We start from the raw sequence: 19,177 nt of genomic DNA, 5'->3' as shown, positions 1-19,177 counted from the left end.
ACGTCCTGACTAGACAATAGGCATTTCACCCTAGCAGGTTATAGATGATATCCCTTATCATGAACGATGCTCAGGTACTGACACGACCTGTTCTTAGAGAACTAGACCACTCAATCCAATGAGCAACATCATAAGAGTTTCTATATGGACACATTGATTTCTTTTCTCCTCTCTGTATCATTTTTACTTATTTTTAATTTTTATTTTATTTTACTTTTATCTTCAGATAGATGTTCAATTTAGCCTGTCATAATCACATCCACAACTCTTTAACATTATTACACTATCCATGCTGGACACAGGTTGAGTGAGTGTCCTTATCTAAAATTAGAGGACACAAGTATTCTTGTATTCATTTTTAAAATAACTTTTTTATTGATTCTTTGTGAATTTCATATCATGTACTCAAATCCCACTCATCTCCCTGTCCATTCACATGCCTTCTACACTTGAAACCTCCCAAAAGAAAACAAAAAAATAAAACAAAAAAATAAAACAAAAGAAATAAAACAAAATCTTGCTGTAGAAGCAACAGTATGCCCTTTTGTACAAACATCTTTACTTGCAAATGTTCATTGTAATGAGTCATTGGTCTGATTTGAGGCCTCTAGCTTTTGCTACACTATCAATACTGGATCCTCACCATGACTCCTTGGATATCCTGTTTTTTGCCTTGTGTCAAGGAGATTCTGCAGCTTTGGATCGTAGTTCATAGATGGGGTATACACCGGGGTGGGCCTTAATCCCAGGACTTGGGAGGCAGAGGCAGGTGGGTTATTTGAGTTCGAGGCCAGCCTTGTCTATAGAGTAAATGCTAGGACTACATAGAGAATCTCAAAAAACTAACCCCGTTAAAGATACTTCTGCATTATTTTAAATCTCTCTCTCTCTCTCTCTCTCTCTCTCTCTCTCTCTCTCTCTCTCACACACACACACACACACAAATTTATGTCCTCATGTTCAATTAAGTAGTGAACTAAAAAAAGAAGTCCTACTATCTTTTTGAAATCAAGCTTTATTTTGAATATGTAAAATTGTACAGCATTTTAAAATGAAAATTCAGATTTTTTAAATAAGAGAGTCACTAATAAAAGCTGTTAATGGCACTAATGTTTATGAGTTTAATTCACATCAAGTGTGGATCCTCAGTGACTCAGCTGCCTCTTCCCTCTGCCCCCACAGCAGAGGAGAAACCCTGCTCAGTACATTCCATTCCCAGTCCTCTCCTTCCTTTTTGTTGTGCAGCAGCTCAGACGATGGGGTATGTGGCGAGTGTAGCAATCCCGCAGTGGTTGTTCCAGTCTTTGGCAATCTTTATGTATCCCTTCATGCCCCATTCCTCACCCCAGCTGAAAGAAATTAAATAGAAAGAACACAGTGTGCAGCAGCTTCGCTACAATAAATCCACTTAAGCACCAAGCCAGAAAACACACTTAATAGAAAGATTCAGAAAAGATAGAGGTTTGTCTCCTGGATACCGAAAGTTGAATCATACCACTGAAAAAACATCACAGAGATAGGACAGGATGTCTTTTTATCTACATAGGTATAAAACTAGAATGTGTCAGGATTGACAAACTTGTTCAAATTCCATTATTAATCTCTGCCCCAAACCATGTCAGAATCATGTTGGGAACTAAGGGGGTGTATAGGAAGGCGGGGGTCGGAGGGGAAGATAGCTCATGTCCAGTCAGAGTTCCTCCTATGCTCTGGGCAGGCAGATGTGGGAGGGCTGCCAGACACTTTCTACTCAGCCGGGGTGGGCATCTAAGCCACTGACCCTACTCAACAGGAGTGGGGGTGGGTGGTGGGTGGACAAGGGGCAGACCCCGATACCAGGGGCCCCGGCAACACCCTTGGCTCTGGGGTTATGAGAGAGAGGGCTGAGGGAAAGGTTCCCACGTAGGGGAGAGTCCTTAGTCTGGGCCTTGACTGGAGCACAGGAAGGCCTGCCATTGGGAGATCCGAAATGGCTCATTAAAGGAAAGCCTATCCCATCATCCAAGGGCAGTGGGCCTTGATGAACAGAGACAGTCTATGGTTTTAGAGCTTTATTATAGAAAGGCAGGGAGAGAGGAGAGAAGGTGGAAAGAGAGAGATAGACTGGCCATGGCGAAGAGGAGAGAAGGGGAAAAGGGAGAGAGAAGAAAGGCTAGAGTAAGAGGGAACGAGGAGAGAGGGGAGTAAGAGAGTGAGGTGGGGCTAAGCAGCCCCTCTTATGGTGGGTTGTTATCTTTACTGTTGCTAGGTAACTGGGAGGAGTTTAGCCTGAAGGCCAGAAGCTTGGGACATTGTCTACGTGACTACTAGTCACGCTTCTCCTGTGGGGGCAGTAACATCGACAGAAGCCTTGAGTCCAGGAGACATGAGGGAATGCCTACCGTGACATGTAGGTGAATTATCACCACTCTGGGGTTCAGACCTCAGCTCAACTGGAGACCAGACTGTACATAGCCCAATACCCCACAGAATCATTCTGTTATTTTCATACACTAGAACTTCTGCATTCAACCTCTAGGGGATGTAGAATGCTGTATATATATATATTTGAATACTGTGCACAGTAACTTTCTTTTGAATTTTAAATACAAATATATTCTGAAATTCATACCTGTTCTTGACCAGCCAATAACTGTTGCCATCTGATTCTTCTCCCTCAAAACCATAGCCGACCACCAGAACAGCATGGTTTAGGTGGACCCTTTTGCACCGTGGCTCATAATAGATGCCTAAAGGAATAAAATCAAAGCTGAGGTGAGAGGCTCCGGGGACCTCACCTCATCAACATGTAAGAGAGGCATTTCTTCAATTACCTGAGATTACATACACAAGGTAAGATGACACAAGAGTCTTCACTGTTATCAGGGCTAAGACTATACGCTCTCAGATAAATGCATTAGAAGTAAAATTTAGCATAAATCCTTTGGTAAAGACAGTTGCTTGGTTGCACACAAAAAATCTTATTGACTTACTTGTAGGTTAGCCCAAGCAAACCCCACAGAAAACAAAAAGTAATGCAATGGAAAAGTCCTTTATAAGAATTATCTACGGGCTGGTGAGATGGCTCAGTGGGTAAGAGCACCCGACTGCTCTTCCGAAGGTCCAGAGTTCAAATCCCAGCAACCACATGGTGGCTCACAACCACCCGAAATGAGATCTGACGCCCTCTTCTGGTGTGTCTGAAGACAGCTACAGTGTACTTACATATAATAAATAAATAAATCTTAAAAAATTATAAAAAAAAGAATTATCTACATAAATGAAATATCTGATTAAAGTCTTAAAGATCAAACAACTGGAGAAAATTTAAGTAAATTATACCACGTGAAACATAAAGCTAATTAAAAATATTAAGGATGTGGACTCATGGAATTATATTTAAGTATTGTAAAGTAAATATATATATATATATATATATATATATATATATATAAAACATTCCTCATATAGAACATAAAATCCACAAATGGAAACGTTTACATCAAATACTATGTAACAAAGAAATCAAAAGATCAATTTGTCATGGCAGTGGTACAATGTTTATGCATAGATTACTAGAAGGAAGATACTTACCACTGTCATAGAATTGGAAGGAACCATGGCTGGCATCAACTGCAACAGAGATGGGCCCCACTTTAGCCACTGCCTTCATAAGGGCTTCCTCGCTTCCTGGGATTTGCACAAAATCTCTGACAGTAGCTGCAGAATTCTCAGCATGGTACCTGCACTTTCTACCCTTTTAAAGTTAAGGGGAAAGAGATTCATTTATTGCATCTACTTCCTGGAGAACATGAGCTAGAACCACAGAACCAAACACAATTGCAGAAGAGGATCCTCAATTCACTGTTCTTATAAAACTTTCCAGGAAGAGAGGTTCTACTGGGAGATTTGGAGCTGAAGATTAGCTTACTTGTGTTCAGTGATACTCATAGGTCTTCTGTCCATAACAAATATTCACAGTGGAGAGATGTGTCTTGTGTGGAGTGGCTTTCCTATTCTCTGTGTTCACAGCAGCAGGAAGGGGTCCTTGGAAAGCTCCCCTCAAGTAACCATACAAAGGCTAATGCTGTCAGTGACAGTAATGGTGGTTTACAAGTCATTCCAGCACAATAATTTTTTTTTTATTATGTTGAGCTATGTCCCCTGTATCCACAGATTCTCTGGAAAATTTATCATGAAGCAACATTGGATTTTGTTAAACGTATTTAATGAGATGATCATGTAGGTTCTCTCCTTGAGTCTATGTGGTGAATTATACTTATTAATTAAATATATGTATGAATCCTGCATGTCTGGGGTGAAGCTGACTTGATTGTGATATATGATCATCTGGATGTATTCTGGAATTTAGATAGCCAGGATTGGGCTGAGAATGTTTGCTTCCAAGTTGATTAGAGAGATTAGCCTATAATCCCCCCTTTTGCTTTATCCTTTGTCTGGTTTTGGTATTGGGGTACCACTAGCTTCACTTAATAATTTAGAAATATTACTTCCTTTATACTTGATGGAGTAATTTGAGGAGAATTACTGTTAGCTCTCTGTGGAAGGAACACTATGCTGAATCCATCTGGCCCTGGGCTTCTTTATAGCTAAGAGATTTTAATTACAGAATCAATGTCAGTTGTTGAGTTCATATAGATTATTTACTTCAGCTTGACTTAACTTTGATAGGTCACATGCATCTAGATGCCTAACCATTTTTTAAAAAATATTTTCCAGGATAGGGGAATAAAAAATTTTAATGACTAGCTCCTGAACTGATAAATTTTTCCAGTGGCTGCTGTAATTTTCCCCTTTCCAACCCTAATTTTAATAATTTTGGTCTACTTTCATTTTATTTTTGTTAATTTGGATGAAGAGCTTTCTTATAGATTTAAGGGATTCATATGGTTCTACAGAGTGAGTTCCAGGACAGCCAGGGCTACACAGAGAAACCCTGTCTCGAAAAACCAAAAAAAAAAAAAAAAAAAAAAAAAAAAAAAAAAAAAGCATGTTTATTACCCTGCACAAAAATCAAGATGGAGTGGATCAAAGACCTCAACGTAAAACTGAGAAACTTATTGGTACAGGAACAACATCCTGAATAGAACACCAATGGCTCAGGCACTAAGATCAAAACTTAATAAGTGGGACCTCATCAGACTGAAAATCTCCTGTAAGTCAAAGGACACCTTCAACATGACAAGACAATAACCACATTCATACTGACAAGGATGTGGGGCAAGGGAACACCCCTCCATTGCTGGTGGCAGTGAAAACTTTTACAACCATTATGAAAATGAATTTGTCAGTTTCTCAGAAAACTGATAATAGTTCTACCACCAGACCCAGCTATACCACTCCTGAGCATAGGCCCAAAAGATGTTCTCTTTTCCCAAAAGGACACTTGCTCAACTATGTTCATAGCAGCTTTTTCCTTAACAGAAACTGGAAACAATGTAGATATTCCTCAACTGAAGAATGAATAAAGAAAATATTCTTTTAAACAATGGGATGTTACTCAGCTATTAAAAACAAGAACATCAGGAATTTTTCAGGCAAATGAATGGAACTAGAAAATATCCCAAGTGAGGTAATCCAGACCCAAAAGGACATGCATGCATATACTCACTTATAAGTGGATATTAGCCATAAAGTACAGGATAGCCACACTATATTCCACAGACCCAAAGAACCCAAATGATAAGGGGGGGGGCAAAGGGAGGCTGGTTGATTCTTTCTCAGAAGGGGAAATAAAATAGATATCAGAGGTGGATGGAGAGAGGGAATTGGATGGGAGAGAGAATGGGGATGGGAGTGGGAAGGGAGGATCAAGTGTAGGAAAAACAGAAGAGAGAGAACTCAACTGGATGTGGATGGAGAAACATCTCTAGTACATGACAGAGACCTGGGATGGGGCTAGGCCCCAGAGTGGCCATGGGGGTTTCTCTAGCTGAAACTCTTAGAAGTGGGGAATAGGGAGCCTGAAGTAGCCACTTTCTCTAGTCAGGCAGGACTCCCAGTGGAGGGATAAGGACAGCAACTCACCCACACAACCTCTGACCTAAAACATGTTCTGTGCAGGGACAAAGATGGAGAGAATGGACAAGCAATGACTGGCCCAAACTGAGATTCACCCCATGGGCAAGAACCGCTTCCTGACACTATCAGTGATAATCTATTATGCTTGCACCCATGATCCTAGCATAACTGTCCTCTAAGAGGCTCTATTCAACAGCTGACAGAAACAGATGCAGAGACCCACAACCAAACATTAGATGGAGCTTGGGGAGTCTTGAAGTATCAGGCAAAAGGATTGAGAGACCTGAAGTCGATAGGGACTCCATAGGAAGACCAAAAGAGTCAACTAACCTGGACCCTTTTGTGCTCACAAAGACTGTATCACCAACCAAAGAGTGGACCTAGGTCCCCCTGCACAATGTAGCAGATGCGCAGTTTTGTCTTCATGCAGGTTCCCCAACAACTGGAGTAGGGCTGTCCCTGAATTTGTTGCCTGCCTGTGGATCCTGTTTCTCTAACTGGGCCACCTGGTCAAACCTCAGTGAGAGAGGATGTGCTTAGTTCTGCAGTGACTCGTGTGCTGGGTGTGGTGTGGGTATGGGGTATGAAGGTATAGGAGGTAGGGATTCAGGGTGGTGAGATTGGGAGGATGGTGTGTGGGGTCTCTCCTTTCTCAGAGAAAAATGGGAGGAGGAATGGGAGGAGGAGATGAAGGGGGGCTGGGAGGAGAGGGGCCTGATATTGAGAAGTACAATGAAAAAATAAATAAATTAATTAAAAAAGATACTATGCAAGCTGGGCGTGGTGGCACACACCTTTAATACCAGCGCTCAGGAGGCAGAGGCAGGCAGATTTCTGAGTTCGAGGCCAGCCTGGTCTACAAAGTGAGTTCCAGGATAGCCAGGGTATACAGAGAAACTCTGTCTGAAAAAACCAAAACCAAACCAAATCAAACCAAACCAAACCAAACCAAACAAACAAAAAGATACTATGCAACCATTAAACTGTGTTTACAGGGAATGAAAAGTTTTGTTCACAGATCATTAGGGGGAACAAAATCAAGGAAATGTGGGTAGAAAAACATAAGAGAACAACAATGGGAGAAGCCCATACCTCTTAAGAAAGAGTACAGTCTCAAGCCCTTGAGGTGGAAATGGCTGTTACATAGATCATTTCCCTTTGATTTTAGTGTGGCAAGGTTCAGAGAGCCCCTAGACACAGGATGTGGTTCTTTTTCAGACTATGCTGTTGGCAACAAACTCAAGCAGAGAGTTGTGTTAGTTCACAGCCAGCCTGCCTGGTCTGTTGAGCAAGATCAAGGCCAACCATGGCTCCATAGTAAGATGCCATCTCAGAACCAAAGCAAAGAAAATGCATTTTAGAAACTGGTGAAGAATCTCACCAAATGCATGGAATTACTAATTAATCACTTTATGAAGTACAAGGGAGGGTGTTTTCAATAAATTTTACATGAAGAAAAAGAACAGATACTAGAGGAGAGTCAGAACTAATGTGGGAAAATGTCTAATTGCGTTTCCAGTGTGCTTCACTAAACTCATCCTTCTGCCCTGTCCTTTGGAAATAATAATGACCTCCAGGTTTCCCTGTCATAGTAAAGTCATGTTTTTCCTCTTATGCTTGTAATCTGTATTTTAAAAATAACATCACATTTATATTTTTAAAGGTTTTAAAACTCTGTTTAAGTGGATTTTTATCTTAAATAAAACATTTTTTCTAAAAATTTTACATGGAAATTCAATGAATAAATGTGATCTTACATTAATATACACAGAGGACCTCAGGAAACTGAAACCCTTCAATATAGAAACAGAAACTATCATCCAAACAAAGAGGCATCCTCCAGAATGGATTTTTTTTTTTACCAGCTATACATCTGACAAATGATTAATATACAGAACATGCAAAAAATAAAAACAAAACCATTACAAAACCAAACCCAACACCAAGAAAACACATAGCCAACTAAGTTTGGAAGGGTTAGAAATAGTCAGAGTTCTCAAAAGAAGGAATAAGAGAGCCAAGAAATGCTTTTTAAAATGTTTAATATCCTAAATCATCAAGTAACTACAACTTTAAAATTGCTTTGAAATTCCATCTTGCTCTGACCAGAATAGCTAAGATAATAAACAGATGACTAAAATCAACTGGTATAACTGTGGATAAAGGGGGTTACTTATCACTGTTGGTGGAAGTTTGGAAATTAGAGTACAGTTTCCTCAAAAATTCAGAGATAGATCTACCCTATGATTTAGCTACAACACTTGTGGGCATATAACCATGGGGTCTAGGTCTTAACACTGAGGGACTTGCTCATTCATGTTCATTGCTACTTTATCCATAATAGCCAGAAAATAGAAACAGCCTGGATGTCTTTCAACTGCTAAATGGATAATTAAGACTTTGTACATATACCCAATGGAATAGTTTCAGTTATAAAGAAAAATGAAATTATGACGTTCAGGTTAGTGGGTGGAATTGGAAATAATTCTGAGTGAGGTAAGTGATATCTAGAGAGACAACTGTATCAGGGTCCCCCTCACATACGGTTGCTAGCTCAGGCTTAGGCATCACTTCATAAGGGGGTGGTTGTAGTGCTGTGTAAATGATTGTAAAAGAGATAGTGAGCATGTGTAATAAGAATTATGTATTGAGACATGTGAGAGATATTGCACTCATGGAATCAGAGTTATGGCTTTACACACATGACCTTCACAAGGTCCGTCCTGGAAAAATATCAACATGGACAGTGGGAGGATCATGAAGTCCCATCCCTGGCTGAAAAGCTTTTGACAGTTGATAGCTTCTTTAGAAGAAGAGTAAGGTTTCTTTATGGATATGGCCCCCGAGAGAGCTTACTTATGCTTCAGTCAATGCTCTTATACTCATGTATACACATGAAATATTATGTGGGCTCACAAGTATAATAATAATAATAATTAATAATAATAATAACAATAATAACAATAGTGCAGGAAGTTGGGAAGGAAAAATGTTTTGGGGAGACAGAGGAGGAATTGGAGACAAAGAAATGGTGTAAATTTGACCAGAACATGCATGCATGTGATTCTCTAAGAGTTAAATAAATAAATCAGCAAGAACGTGAGTTTTCCAAAGTCTCTGAAGGAAGAAATCAGAGAAGATCTCAGAAGATGGAAAGATCTCCACGCTCATGGATTGGCAGGATTAATATAGTAAAAATGGCTATCCTGCCGAAAGAAATCTACAGATTCAATGTAATCCCCATCAAAATTCCAACTCAATTCTTCACTGAGTTAGAAAGGGCAATTTGCAAATTCATCTGCGATAATAAAAATATCTAGGATAGCAAAAACTATTCTCAACAATAAAAGAACCTCTGGTGGAATCACCATGCCTGACTTAAAGCTGTACTACAGAGCAATTGTGAAAAAAACTGCATGTACTGGTACAGTGACAGACAGGTAGATCAATGGAATAGAATTGAAGACCCAGAAATGAATCCACACACCTATGGTCACTTGATCTTTGACAAGGGAGCTAAAACCATCCAGTGGAAAAAAGACAGCATTTTCAACAAATGGTGCTGGCACAACTGGCAGTTATCATGTAGAAGAATGTGAATTAATCCATTCTTATCTCCTTGTACAAAGCTCAAGTCTAAGTGGATCAAAGAACTCCACATAAAACCAGAGAACTGAAACTTATAGAGGAGAAAGTGGGGAAAAGCCTTGAAGATATGGGCACTGGGGAAAAATTTCTAAACAGAACAGCAATGGTTTGTGCTGTAAGATCAAGAATTGACAAGTGGGACCTCATGAAATTGCAAAGCTTCTGTAAGGCAGAAGACACTGTCAATAAGACAAAAAGGCCACCAACAGGTTGGGAAAGGATTTTTACCAATCCTAAATCTGATAGGGGACTAATATCCAATATATACAAAGAGCTCAAGAAGCTGGACTCCAGAAATTCAAATAATCCCATTAAAAATGGGATACAGAGATAAACAAAGAATTCTTAATTGACGAATACTAAAGGGCTAAGAAGCACCTGAAAAAATGTTCAACATCCTTAATCATCAGGGAAATGCACATCAAAACAACCTTGAGATTCCACCTCACTTCAGTCAGAATTGCTAGAATCAAAAATTCAGGTGACAGCAGATGCTGGTGAGGATGTGGAGAAAGAGGAACACTGTTCCATTGCTGGTGGGATTGCAAGCTTGTACAACCACTGTGGAAGTCAGTCTTGTGGTTCCTCAGAAAATTGGACATCGTACTACCGGAATATCCAGCAATACCTCTCCTGGGCCTATACCCAGAAGATGTTCTAATTGGTAATAAGAACACATGCTCCACTATGTTCATAGCAGCCTTATTTATAATAGGTCAGAAGATGGAAAGAACCCAGATGTCCCTCAACAGAGGAATGAATACAGAAAATGAGGTACAGTTACACAATGGAGTACTACTCAGCTATTAAAAACAATGAATTTATAAAATTCTTGGGCAAATGGATGTAACTCAATCACAAAATAAGTCACTTGATATACACTTACTGATAAGTGGACATTAGCCCAGAAACTTAGAATACCCAAGATACAATCTGTAAAACACAAGAAACTCAAGAAGAAGGAAGACCAAAGTGTGGATGCTTCATTCCTCCTTAGAATAGGAAACAAAATACCCATGAAAGGAGTTACAGAGACAAAGTTTGGAGCTAAGAGGAAAGGATGGACCATCCAGAGACTACCCCATCCACGGATCCCTCCCATAATCACCCACCAAACGCAGACACTATTGCATATGCTAGCAAGATTTTGCTGAAAGGACCCTGATATAGCTGTCTCATGTGAGGGTATGCCCAGTGCCTGGCAAATACAGAAGTGTATGCTCACAGTCATCTATAGGATGGAACACAGGGCCCCCAATGGAGGAGCTAGAGAAAGTGCCCAAGGAGCTGAAGGGGTCTGCAACCCTATAGGTGGAACAACAATATGAACTAACCAGTACCCCCAGAGCTCATGTCTCTAGCTGCATATGTAGCAGAATATGGCCTAGTTGGCCATCATTGGGAAGAGAGGCTCCTTGGTCTTGCAAACTTTATATGCCCTAGTACAGGGGAACGCCAGGGCCAAGAAGTGGGAGTGAGTGGGTACGGCGGGGGGGGGGGGGGGAAGGTATAGGGAACTTTTGGGATAGCATTTGAAATGTAAATAAAGAAAATATCTAATTAAAAAAAAAGAAAAAAAAGAATGCGAGTTTTCAGACAGTATTTCAGATTGTCTTTGCAGTTATGCTTTCTACAGCTTGAGCTGGAATGGCAACAGCACAGGAGTTCTACTTACTGGTCCTCTGTATGGATAGGATTCCTCAGTTGCGAGGCCGCCATTGTCTTTCACATATTGGAAGGCATTCTGCATGAAGCCACCACTGCAGTCATGGGTAACATTAAATCCCATGCAGTCCAGTAGGTTCTGCTCACTCAGAGGGATCAGTCTCCCTGTTTTCTTGAACATTTGTCCTTCTAGGGATCCAGTTGCACTAAAAGCCCAACTGGAGGCACAATGACCCTAAGGGATGAGAAAAAAAAAGAGCTATGAGTCATTACAAGGCTAATATCAGATATTTGTGGACAATTCACACTTCATACATTTTATAAAACAGTGAACTGCATGCTACTCCAAACTCAGAAAAATCAAAGATGACATTTTTTTCATAGCTCTCTGTGAGTGGTATAAGTCGTGACTGTCATGCTGCCATACCTGATTCTTCACAGGAGTCACATAGCCAAGCATTCTCCAATCCACATATTTGGGGACATAAAGAAACTGATGATCCTGGAATACATGCATCCTCTTGATCTTCTGCCTTCGAAAGCCTGTCATCATTTTCACGAATTCTGTATTGGTCTTCAAGAAAAGTCAACAAATCATTGAGGGTATTTATAAAGAACTGAAGAGTAGAATGTCTATGTTATGCAATTTATGTCATGTCACACTCACCAAATCACCAAAGGCATTCATTGTCATGGTGAAGTCATGCTTCCCTTGAAGGTATTCCCAATTATGCAGCTCAATCATTTTAAAATTCTTTTCCCACACAGCTCTCCTCAATCTTTCTTCATTCTGGGGAAAAAATATAAGTTGTGATCTTTCCTTCTATTTCACGTCCAACCCAAGTTCACTCAGTGGACCCACTGATGAAGAGGAACCATGCATGGCAAAGGATGGTTGTACTCTTCTGGAAGCCATTATCCACATCCAGTAACAATAGAGATTTTTGTCACATAATATACACAATACATGCTTTCAGATTAAGTCTTGAACTAGATTCTGGAATTCATTCATTTCATGGTATGGCCACAATACAAACATACATAAATACACAAAGCCTGGAAACTTAATTATGTCAAATGATTTTTTTTTTTTTTGAATGGGGCACACAGGTGAAAGGATGTCTTGCTAAAGCAGACAAAGGAAAGAATGCTTTCCTGAAGCAGACACAGGTGAAAGGATATTTTGATATAGCAGACACTTGAAAAGCTACTTGATGAAGAAGTACAAGTATGACCCCACAGACAGAGGGAGAGGGGCACTGAGCATTGGTTTGGTTTGCTCCGCCTCGCTATTCACTAATAAAACTCATGTATTGGTTCACCTTACATAGCGTTGTTGAACTATGCCACCATTGAGAGAAACTCACCCAAGAATTGCTTGTGAAATTCCTGTGGCAGCTTGTCTCTCCCACAGCTTCCCCCCCACCCCAGGCTGGTTGGTAAGCCCCGTGGATGGTTTCCTCAGTATTGAACTACGGCTCCTGGCTCATGCTTGGTGTCTGACTGCTTAGAGGACTGGTCTGCAGTTGCTGAGTCATATTTGGTGTTTGCTACGGGACTGAACTGCTGCCTCAGAAGGTTGAACTCACCACCAAAGAACCATTGCTGAACAGGTCCACGCTCCCCCTAATAAGTTTTCTCTTCCACTACTTCTGCTGGGTGATGGGCTACAGGAGAGGTTGAACGCTTATTAAGAGTATGTTGCAAAAAGTTATGCCTACAACTGTCTGTGGGAATTTCCGTGTTACTAACCACATTGTATGTTTTTCCATGTTTTGTCCTCCATTCATTCCATTGAACATCCAAACTGGGATCTAGTGTTTGAGCAGTTGAGTCGATTTCCAAGCAGAAGATGGCTAGGAAGAGAACAGCAATCATGTCTCATACACCTAGAGAAGAAGACATGAGATTCTGATTACATTGGTGATTCAGAAAAGCCTTCTTATCCATACCTAGAAATTACTATCATAATGGTGTAGTAAAATTATTAAAACTGTTCTTCTAAAGAATGTAGTATGAGAAAAGTTAAAGATCTGTTTGTCTTAAAGCAGACACACAGAGGAATTTTGTTTATTCACTAAAATGAATAGTAACTGGCTTAGCTCATCACAGGGTGTGGATTCACTTTGTGGTTCAGAAATTTAAAGCAAAGACTTCAGACATAGTTGGCTCAGACTTTGTGCCATTGGTACTGAGGTCACATGAGCAAAATATCACTAGTACTAAATATGATCCGAAATAGAGAGAAACGCAGTGCCAAGAGTTGGGGGTCACAAGATATCATTTTCTTGGCCTGGAGATGTCTCTGCTCACTCTCTTTAGAAATCTTGCTGGAACATTATCTGTAGACAATCAGAGAAAGACAACATTCATTGGTTCCTATTTCCTTTACTTTGGAATGTGACTGAAAAATCCAGTTTGCTGCCTCAGTGAGTTGTCATGACTGAGATCCTGAATGCCAGAGCCACCAGTGCAGGGGAGGTCATAAGAGCTGGTCAATCTCAGAGTTCTAGGTGCAGTTTTGAAACCACATAGATACAAGCAACATGTAATGGGCCGAGCAGGTTATATTTATATATACACAGGAAGTGTCTGTGAATTCGAGAGAAAGTAAGGGGGGCAGGGGAGCATTTGGAGGGAAAAGACATAGGAGAGGAAAAGAGAAGAGAATTATATTAATTTTTTAAAGATGAGGGAATAAGAAGTATTAAAATCCAATCTTTAAAGAGAGAGAAGAGAGAGAGAAAAAGTAACAGTGAGTGAAAGAGTTGTGCTGCTAAGGACATAGAAATGAGGTTGTATTTCCTTAAAAGAGCAGAGTAAAACGGAAAAAGATCGTTTTAGAAAAGAGTGGATTTTGTGCTATAAAAGAATTTTTGCGAAGAAAGCTCTATTATGAGAGGAATACCAAGAAAGCTTAAAGGCAGGTTGGAAAAAGTCTGAGTAGTTGTGCCAGGTGGCACTGAGTCCGTGTGGCAGGTGAGACTTAAGGATGATAGAGAGTGGATGATTAAAGGTTGTTAAAGTTTCTAAGGTCAAAGTGCAGGGTACTGATACCAAGCTTATATTTAAATACATGGAATTCTCTTAAGATATCACTTTGCTCATGTTAACCTTTACAAAATTCAACTTAAAAACAAAACTGTATGTGTAATCAACATAATTACTTGTGATTTTGCCAGTTTTGTTAGGTTTTAACTATTTGAGTGAATATTCTTAGCAAAATCAAGATTTACTTAAAATAATTGAGTTTTTTTCTCATTATATGTTCTGTATAATATTATTTTATGTTATATTTATCACAGTAATATATTACACTAATATATATATATATGTATATTACATTAATTTGTGACCACTTATATTTTCTAAACACCCAAAAGCAAAGTATAACCAGGAATATAAGATAATTCTACTAGCTTTGGCCAATTCAAACACCAAAAAATTAATACTCCTTATCTAGTATTGATACTCTTTTTCAGAAGACATTCATAATGAGAAACAGTAAACATCTTCTGAAACAATTAATCAGCTGAGGATTCACATTCTCTTTTCAAAAGGGACTCCATGCTTAAGTTCAGATAAGTACCTGTATTCACCAGGCAAAACCTTCCTTAAGCACACTACCTGCTCCCTTAAACAGGTATTCAGGGTTGCCTCTTCCACTAACCAACAAGTTGCCAGTGCAACATCTTACTCTTCATTGGATCTTACTAATTTAATTTTTTTTGTTTCCTCGGTCTTTGTTCATTGTGTGAGTGTTGTGAACTTTTATAACCAGAATAGATTGATGTCACTTGTGATTCAGAAGTTTAAAGCTTGAAGTAAATACTTAAGGTTGTATTTAGCTTAATATCTGGATCAGTAGTACTGAGGTCATCTAAACAAAGCTTTTCTAGCATGACATTTGACCCGAAGTACACACAAAGGGAAGTCCAGGCACACATAATACATCCTTCCAGACTAACATAGAGTAGGAGTTACACTGTGTCCTTTAACTTTTCTGGAATAAAATCTTCCTGGTATATCCTCCATAAAGAAGAACAGAAGGACAGCATTCACTAGCTCCTCTGTTCTATACTTGGGATGGTACTGGAAACTTCACACTCACTTTTAAACTGTGGAAAGAGTTCATATGGCCAAGAATCCAGAATCCAGAAACATCAGTGTAAGTGATGCACAGAGCAAGACACTTTCAAGACCACACTCTCAACACTCCAGGGATGGCCAGCGCAGGGGCATGGCATAGGTGATTGACACAGGACTGAAGGACACAGCTCTTGTGAGCAGAGGATGCCCTGAATGTCTCTTTGGCTAGGCCCAGATTTCTCATTGGGAACCAGTGCAGAGTTGAGACTTTGGGGTGGGTGGGTGGAGCCTCTGATTATCCTTTAGCTTTTTCTTCCTAACCTCCCCAGTTCCTCTACACTGAGAGTATAGAGGTTGAAGGGTTGTTGTTACCACTGAGGGATCAGCCTGTTTTCTGAAGAGAATCTGTCCAGGGTTGTCCTGTAAGTTCCCCATCTACCTTCACTGTCCTAGTGGGCTCACCTGGGGTGTCTGCTGCTCCTTAGACGATTTCCTCGGGCTTGAGTTTCAGAGGATCTTGGGTTCTCCAGATCTGTTTCAGCTGCATCTCCCTTAGACCTTGACATCTGAGTCTTTGCCTAGGAAGCTCCACCCCTGAGTCCCCTCCTATTGTGACTGGATGTGTCAGAGAGTAAACTGGTCCTGTAGACCTTGACATTCCAGGAATGTAGCCACAACTGATCCCATCTTGTCATAGAGTGGGGCAATTCATAGGCTGTTACTGACAGGCAATGTGACAATTCATCCTTGAGATCTTGAGTACTGACATTGTGTTTGGAGGGTTTATCAAGAAAAAAAAATGTTTACAGATAATTCTCTGTTTAATTTTAGCCCAGCACCACTTTTCCTTTAGAGAAAGTGATTTCAGTTAAGATATCCTGGAGTGGCTGTGTCTCTACAGTCTAGTGCAGTATCTCTCGTTTAAACTAAGGTTGAACCCTGTGTGTGTACAGATGCTGCAGAGCATTGACTTCAGTGTTGGGTAGGACACAGATAGATGTCTAAGAGTCTTAACAGAAGATCATCTCCAATCAGGAGTGACAAGAAGGTCATCCCAGATGGAAAAGGAACAGATGGGGTAACAGGTCTCTCGATGCTGTTTGGTACTTGGAATGTCTTCTTCCTGTCCCCTCACTTGGGAATAATTCCTCCTCCCTTGCTTTATCAAATAAGTCATGAAATATGAGTCATCTGCAAACAGTCATGGGTAAATGGAGAAAAGTGACAGACATTTGACAAATGGCTTTCATTTTTTTCTCTGTGTTTTGATTTTTTTTTCCTTTCTCAGTATTCACTCTGAGGCTGGAGAGATGGCTCAGCAGTTAACAGCACTGACTGCTCTTCCAGAGTTCAATTCCCAGCAACCTCATGGTGGCTCACAACCATCTGTAATGGAATCTGATGCCCTCTTCTAGTATGTCTGAAGACAGTCATAGTGTGCACTTATATAAAACAAATAAACTTAAAAAATCATTCAGAAGTTTAATTCTAGAAAACTTGCCCTCATGAGTCTTAATATCAGAATTTAAGACAAAGAGAACTGAAGAGATTTTAGACAGATAAAAATAGTAGTAGATAAAAATATGCATGTAAATTTTAGCTCCTACAAGTCAGGAAATCAGGAAGACAGCCCCAAATCAAATAGTTTGTAATTTTCTCAATATTACAGATATATAATTATATTAAATACCTACTCATGGTAGGTATTGTTCAATTAGTTCATCATGTGATTTCATGTGGTTTTGAAGCACATTTTGCCTTGCTTGAAAACAGTGAAATCATTGTGCACTTGCATTATATGCTAATCTCTGCTTGAGGTTAAACTAATCCCCATCTAGAAGCAGCAATCTGAACTATCACTCTCTTTATGTGGCACACTATTTTTAAGATAAGAGTTCTCATCTCAGCCATGGTATGTGTTCAGTTCAGTGGCAGTAGGGACAGTCACATTGATGTGTAAACACCATTGTGTATCTCAAGGATTTTAATTACTGTCCTCATTGAACAGTAATCCTCCACTTTGTTCTCTCAAATCTGTTATCCACCATCTCGTATTTGGTTTGTTTGAAGATTCACCTCTTTCTAGGGGCTGTTTGCCTCCTACCACAGCCATGTTGTAATGTAATTGCTTTTATAATATCATGAAAAAATAGAAGCATTAAGCGATCAAGTGGACCCTAAAGCATGTGCCACTATTTACCTGATGCCTAAGGTTATTAGTATTCTATTCCACTGCAACAGCATGTTCCCTCATCTGTTTATTGCTTTGTGGCATTTGTTTTCTTCTTCTGTGTTTTGTGAAGATAGATTTGGTACCTGTCTCCCCTACACTAACCAAAGTACACAAAATCAAGAGTTATACTAAGAACCTCATACATGCCACAAAAACCAGTAAAAGAATCTTAAGTCAGGGAGTAACACATTGCCTGTTTGTAAGTTACTAAAACTACTTTACAAAATTGATAAACAGTGCTCAGGGCATCTCAATTCAGACCCCGGAGTCAGGTGTTAATTCTGACCATCCACTTCCTTGTAGCCTGACAAACCAGTTCAGCAAGAATTCCAGCTGGCTATCTGATCACCTTCCATACTTGATGAAGATCTTCCTTCCTTCAACATGCCCCTGGGGTAAGCTCTGATCACCTGGCTTGTCTTCAGCAAAATCCTGAAGGACACAACTAAACCCTTCTCAACAAGACTTATTTTAATTTTTACAAGTATGTTTATTCAGCAGCAACAATTCACTATAGAATTAAAACACAGAGTGTTGTATGATGCCATGGAGCCTGTATATTAGAAATGTGTTGGAGAACATACTAGAAGGAGGAGGAAAAGGAGAAGTAGGAGGAGGAAGAGGACAGGAGGAAAATGAGGAAGAGGAGAAGGAAGCTGAGAAGTAGGAGGAAGAGGAGAATGAGGGATAGGATGAGAAAGAGGAGGAGGAAGATGAGAAGTAGGAGGATTATGAAGAGGAGGAAGATGAGGACGAGGAAGCTAAATAGGAGGAGGAGGAACAGAAGGATGGGGATGAGGATGAGGAAGAGGATGAAGAGGAGGAGGAAGATGAAAAGGAGGAGGAGGGAGAGGATGAAGAAGAGCATGAGGAGGAGGAGGAGGAAGAGGAAAAGGAGAATGGGGCAACAACTGAAAGTACAACCTTGATCTGGATATAGGTTTCAGCAGAAAGCCCATGCTGCTTTCCAAATAGTGAAGGGCCACATACTAACAACACAGGAACTGCATATTAACTGGGGTATAAGCGTTTTTTAATCTTGCAGAAAGTTTGACTGTGGTTCTAATTCCTGTGATGTCCTCCAAGAACTAACTATACATGGGATGCTGTCAGTCATGTGGTCTTTCTATCCTTCTTCCCTGGAATACAAAGGATACAAAGGAGTTTTTGGAATCAGGATGACAAGGGAGGAGCATGGACTTGCTCTGACCCATGTTCACTTAAAGTCTCTATTTCTCAAAACAGCTGCACAATTATGTATCTAGGATAAGCACATTCTTTATGGAACACTCACAATTTCCCATGTGTTAACCCCACACATATTTTCTGTTGTCTGCCAATTTCCCTAATCATTTTTAAACTCATGTTTTTGACACTTTCATTTATTACCCATTCCCCTCCCCACCTTGATCCTCCTGTGTCCCTACTCACTCTGAAATTCATGACTGCTTCTTATTTAGTGAACGTCATGTGTCCAAAATATGTCTTAACTTCATGCTTTGCGAGTCAATCAAGGAAAAT

The 19,177-nt window shown here is 40.0% G+C and overlaps 2 protein-coding genes and 1 long non-coding RNA gene across 3 annotated transcripts in view; 1 reads left to right on the top strand and 2 right to left on the bottom strand.

Annotated features, from left to right (window-relative positions):
- Positions 1 to 1,133: 1,133 nt before the first annotated feature.
- Positions 1,134 to 13,212, bottom strand: LOC110307616 (testin-2). Its single transcript, XM_021179850.3, has 7 exons — positions 13,087 to 13,212; positions 12,002 to 12,124; positions 11,762 to 11,908; positions 11,345 to 11,569; positions 3,574 to 3,736; positions 2,612 to 2,729; positions 1,134 to 1,349 (listed from the first exon to the last, which is right to left on the bottom strand). Exons 1-7 carry the CDS (start codon positions 13,210 to 13,212, stop codon positions 1,250 to 1,252), a joined length of 1,002 nt encoding a protein of 333 aa, XP_021035509.1. The 3' UTR covers positions 1,134 to 1,249.
- The window catches only part of LOC110307619 (uncharacterized), a 23,669-nt gene continuing 6,824 nt past the window's right edge, over positions 2,333 to 19,177 (top strand). Inside the window, exons 1-3 of the long non-coding RNA XR_002379440.2 lie at positions 2,333 to 2,389; positions 2,669 to 2,832; positions 17,960 to 18,051. This is a non-coding gene — a long non-coding RNA (uncharacterized LOC110307619). The remainder of the gene's footprint in view (positions 2,390 to 2,668; positions 2,833 to 17,959; positions 18,052 to 19,177) is intronic.
- The window catches only part of LOC115029033 (protein CTLA-2-beta), a 26,720-nt gene continuing 20,684 nt past the window's right edge, over positions 13,142 to 19,177 (bottom strand). Inside the window, exon 5 of the mRNA XM_029468664.2 lies at positions 13,142 to 13,223. Within this exon, the coding sequence (XP_029324524.1) occupies positions 13,209 to 13,223 (15 nt within the window). The 3' untranslated portion in view covers positions 13,142 to 13,208. The remainder of the gene's footprint in view (positions 13,224 to 19,177) is intronic.

The sequence above is a fragment of the Mus caroli genome, unplaced genomic scaffold, assembly GCF_978045245.1.
Source record: "Mus caroli unplaced genomic scaffold, Mus_caroli_1 scaffold_15, whole genome shotgun sequence".
Lineage (NCBI taxonomy): Eukaryota > Metazoa > Chordata > Mammalia > Rodentia > Muridae > Mus > Mus caroli.
This window is presented reverse-complemented; position numbering and strand designations above follow the sequence as displayed.

Excerpts from the sequence above, each read along its gene's own strand:
- LOC110307616 (XM_021179850.3), bottom strand. The coding sequence starts at position 13,212 with ATGATTGCTGTTCTCTTCCTAGCCATCTTCTGCTTGGAAATCGACTCA. Across the intron at positions 2,730-3,573 it reads CTTCCAATTCTATGACAGTG|GCATCTATTATGAGCCACGG; the intron begins GTAAGTATCTTC and ends TTATTCCTTTAG. Across the intron at positions 1,350-2,611 it reads TATTGGCTGGTCAAGAACAG|CTGGGGTGAGGAATGGGGCA; the intron begins GTATGAATTTCA and ends AATTTCTTTCAG.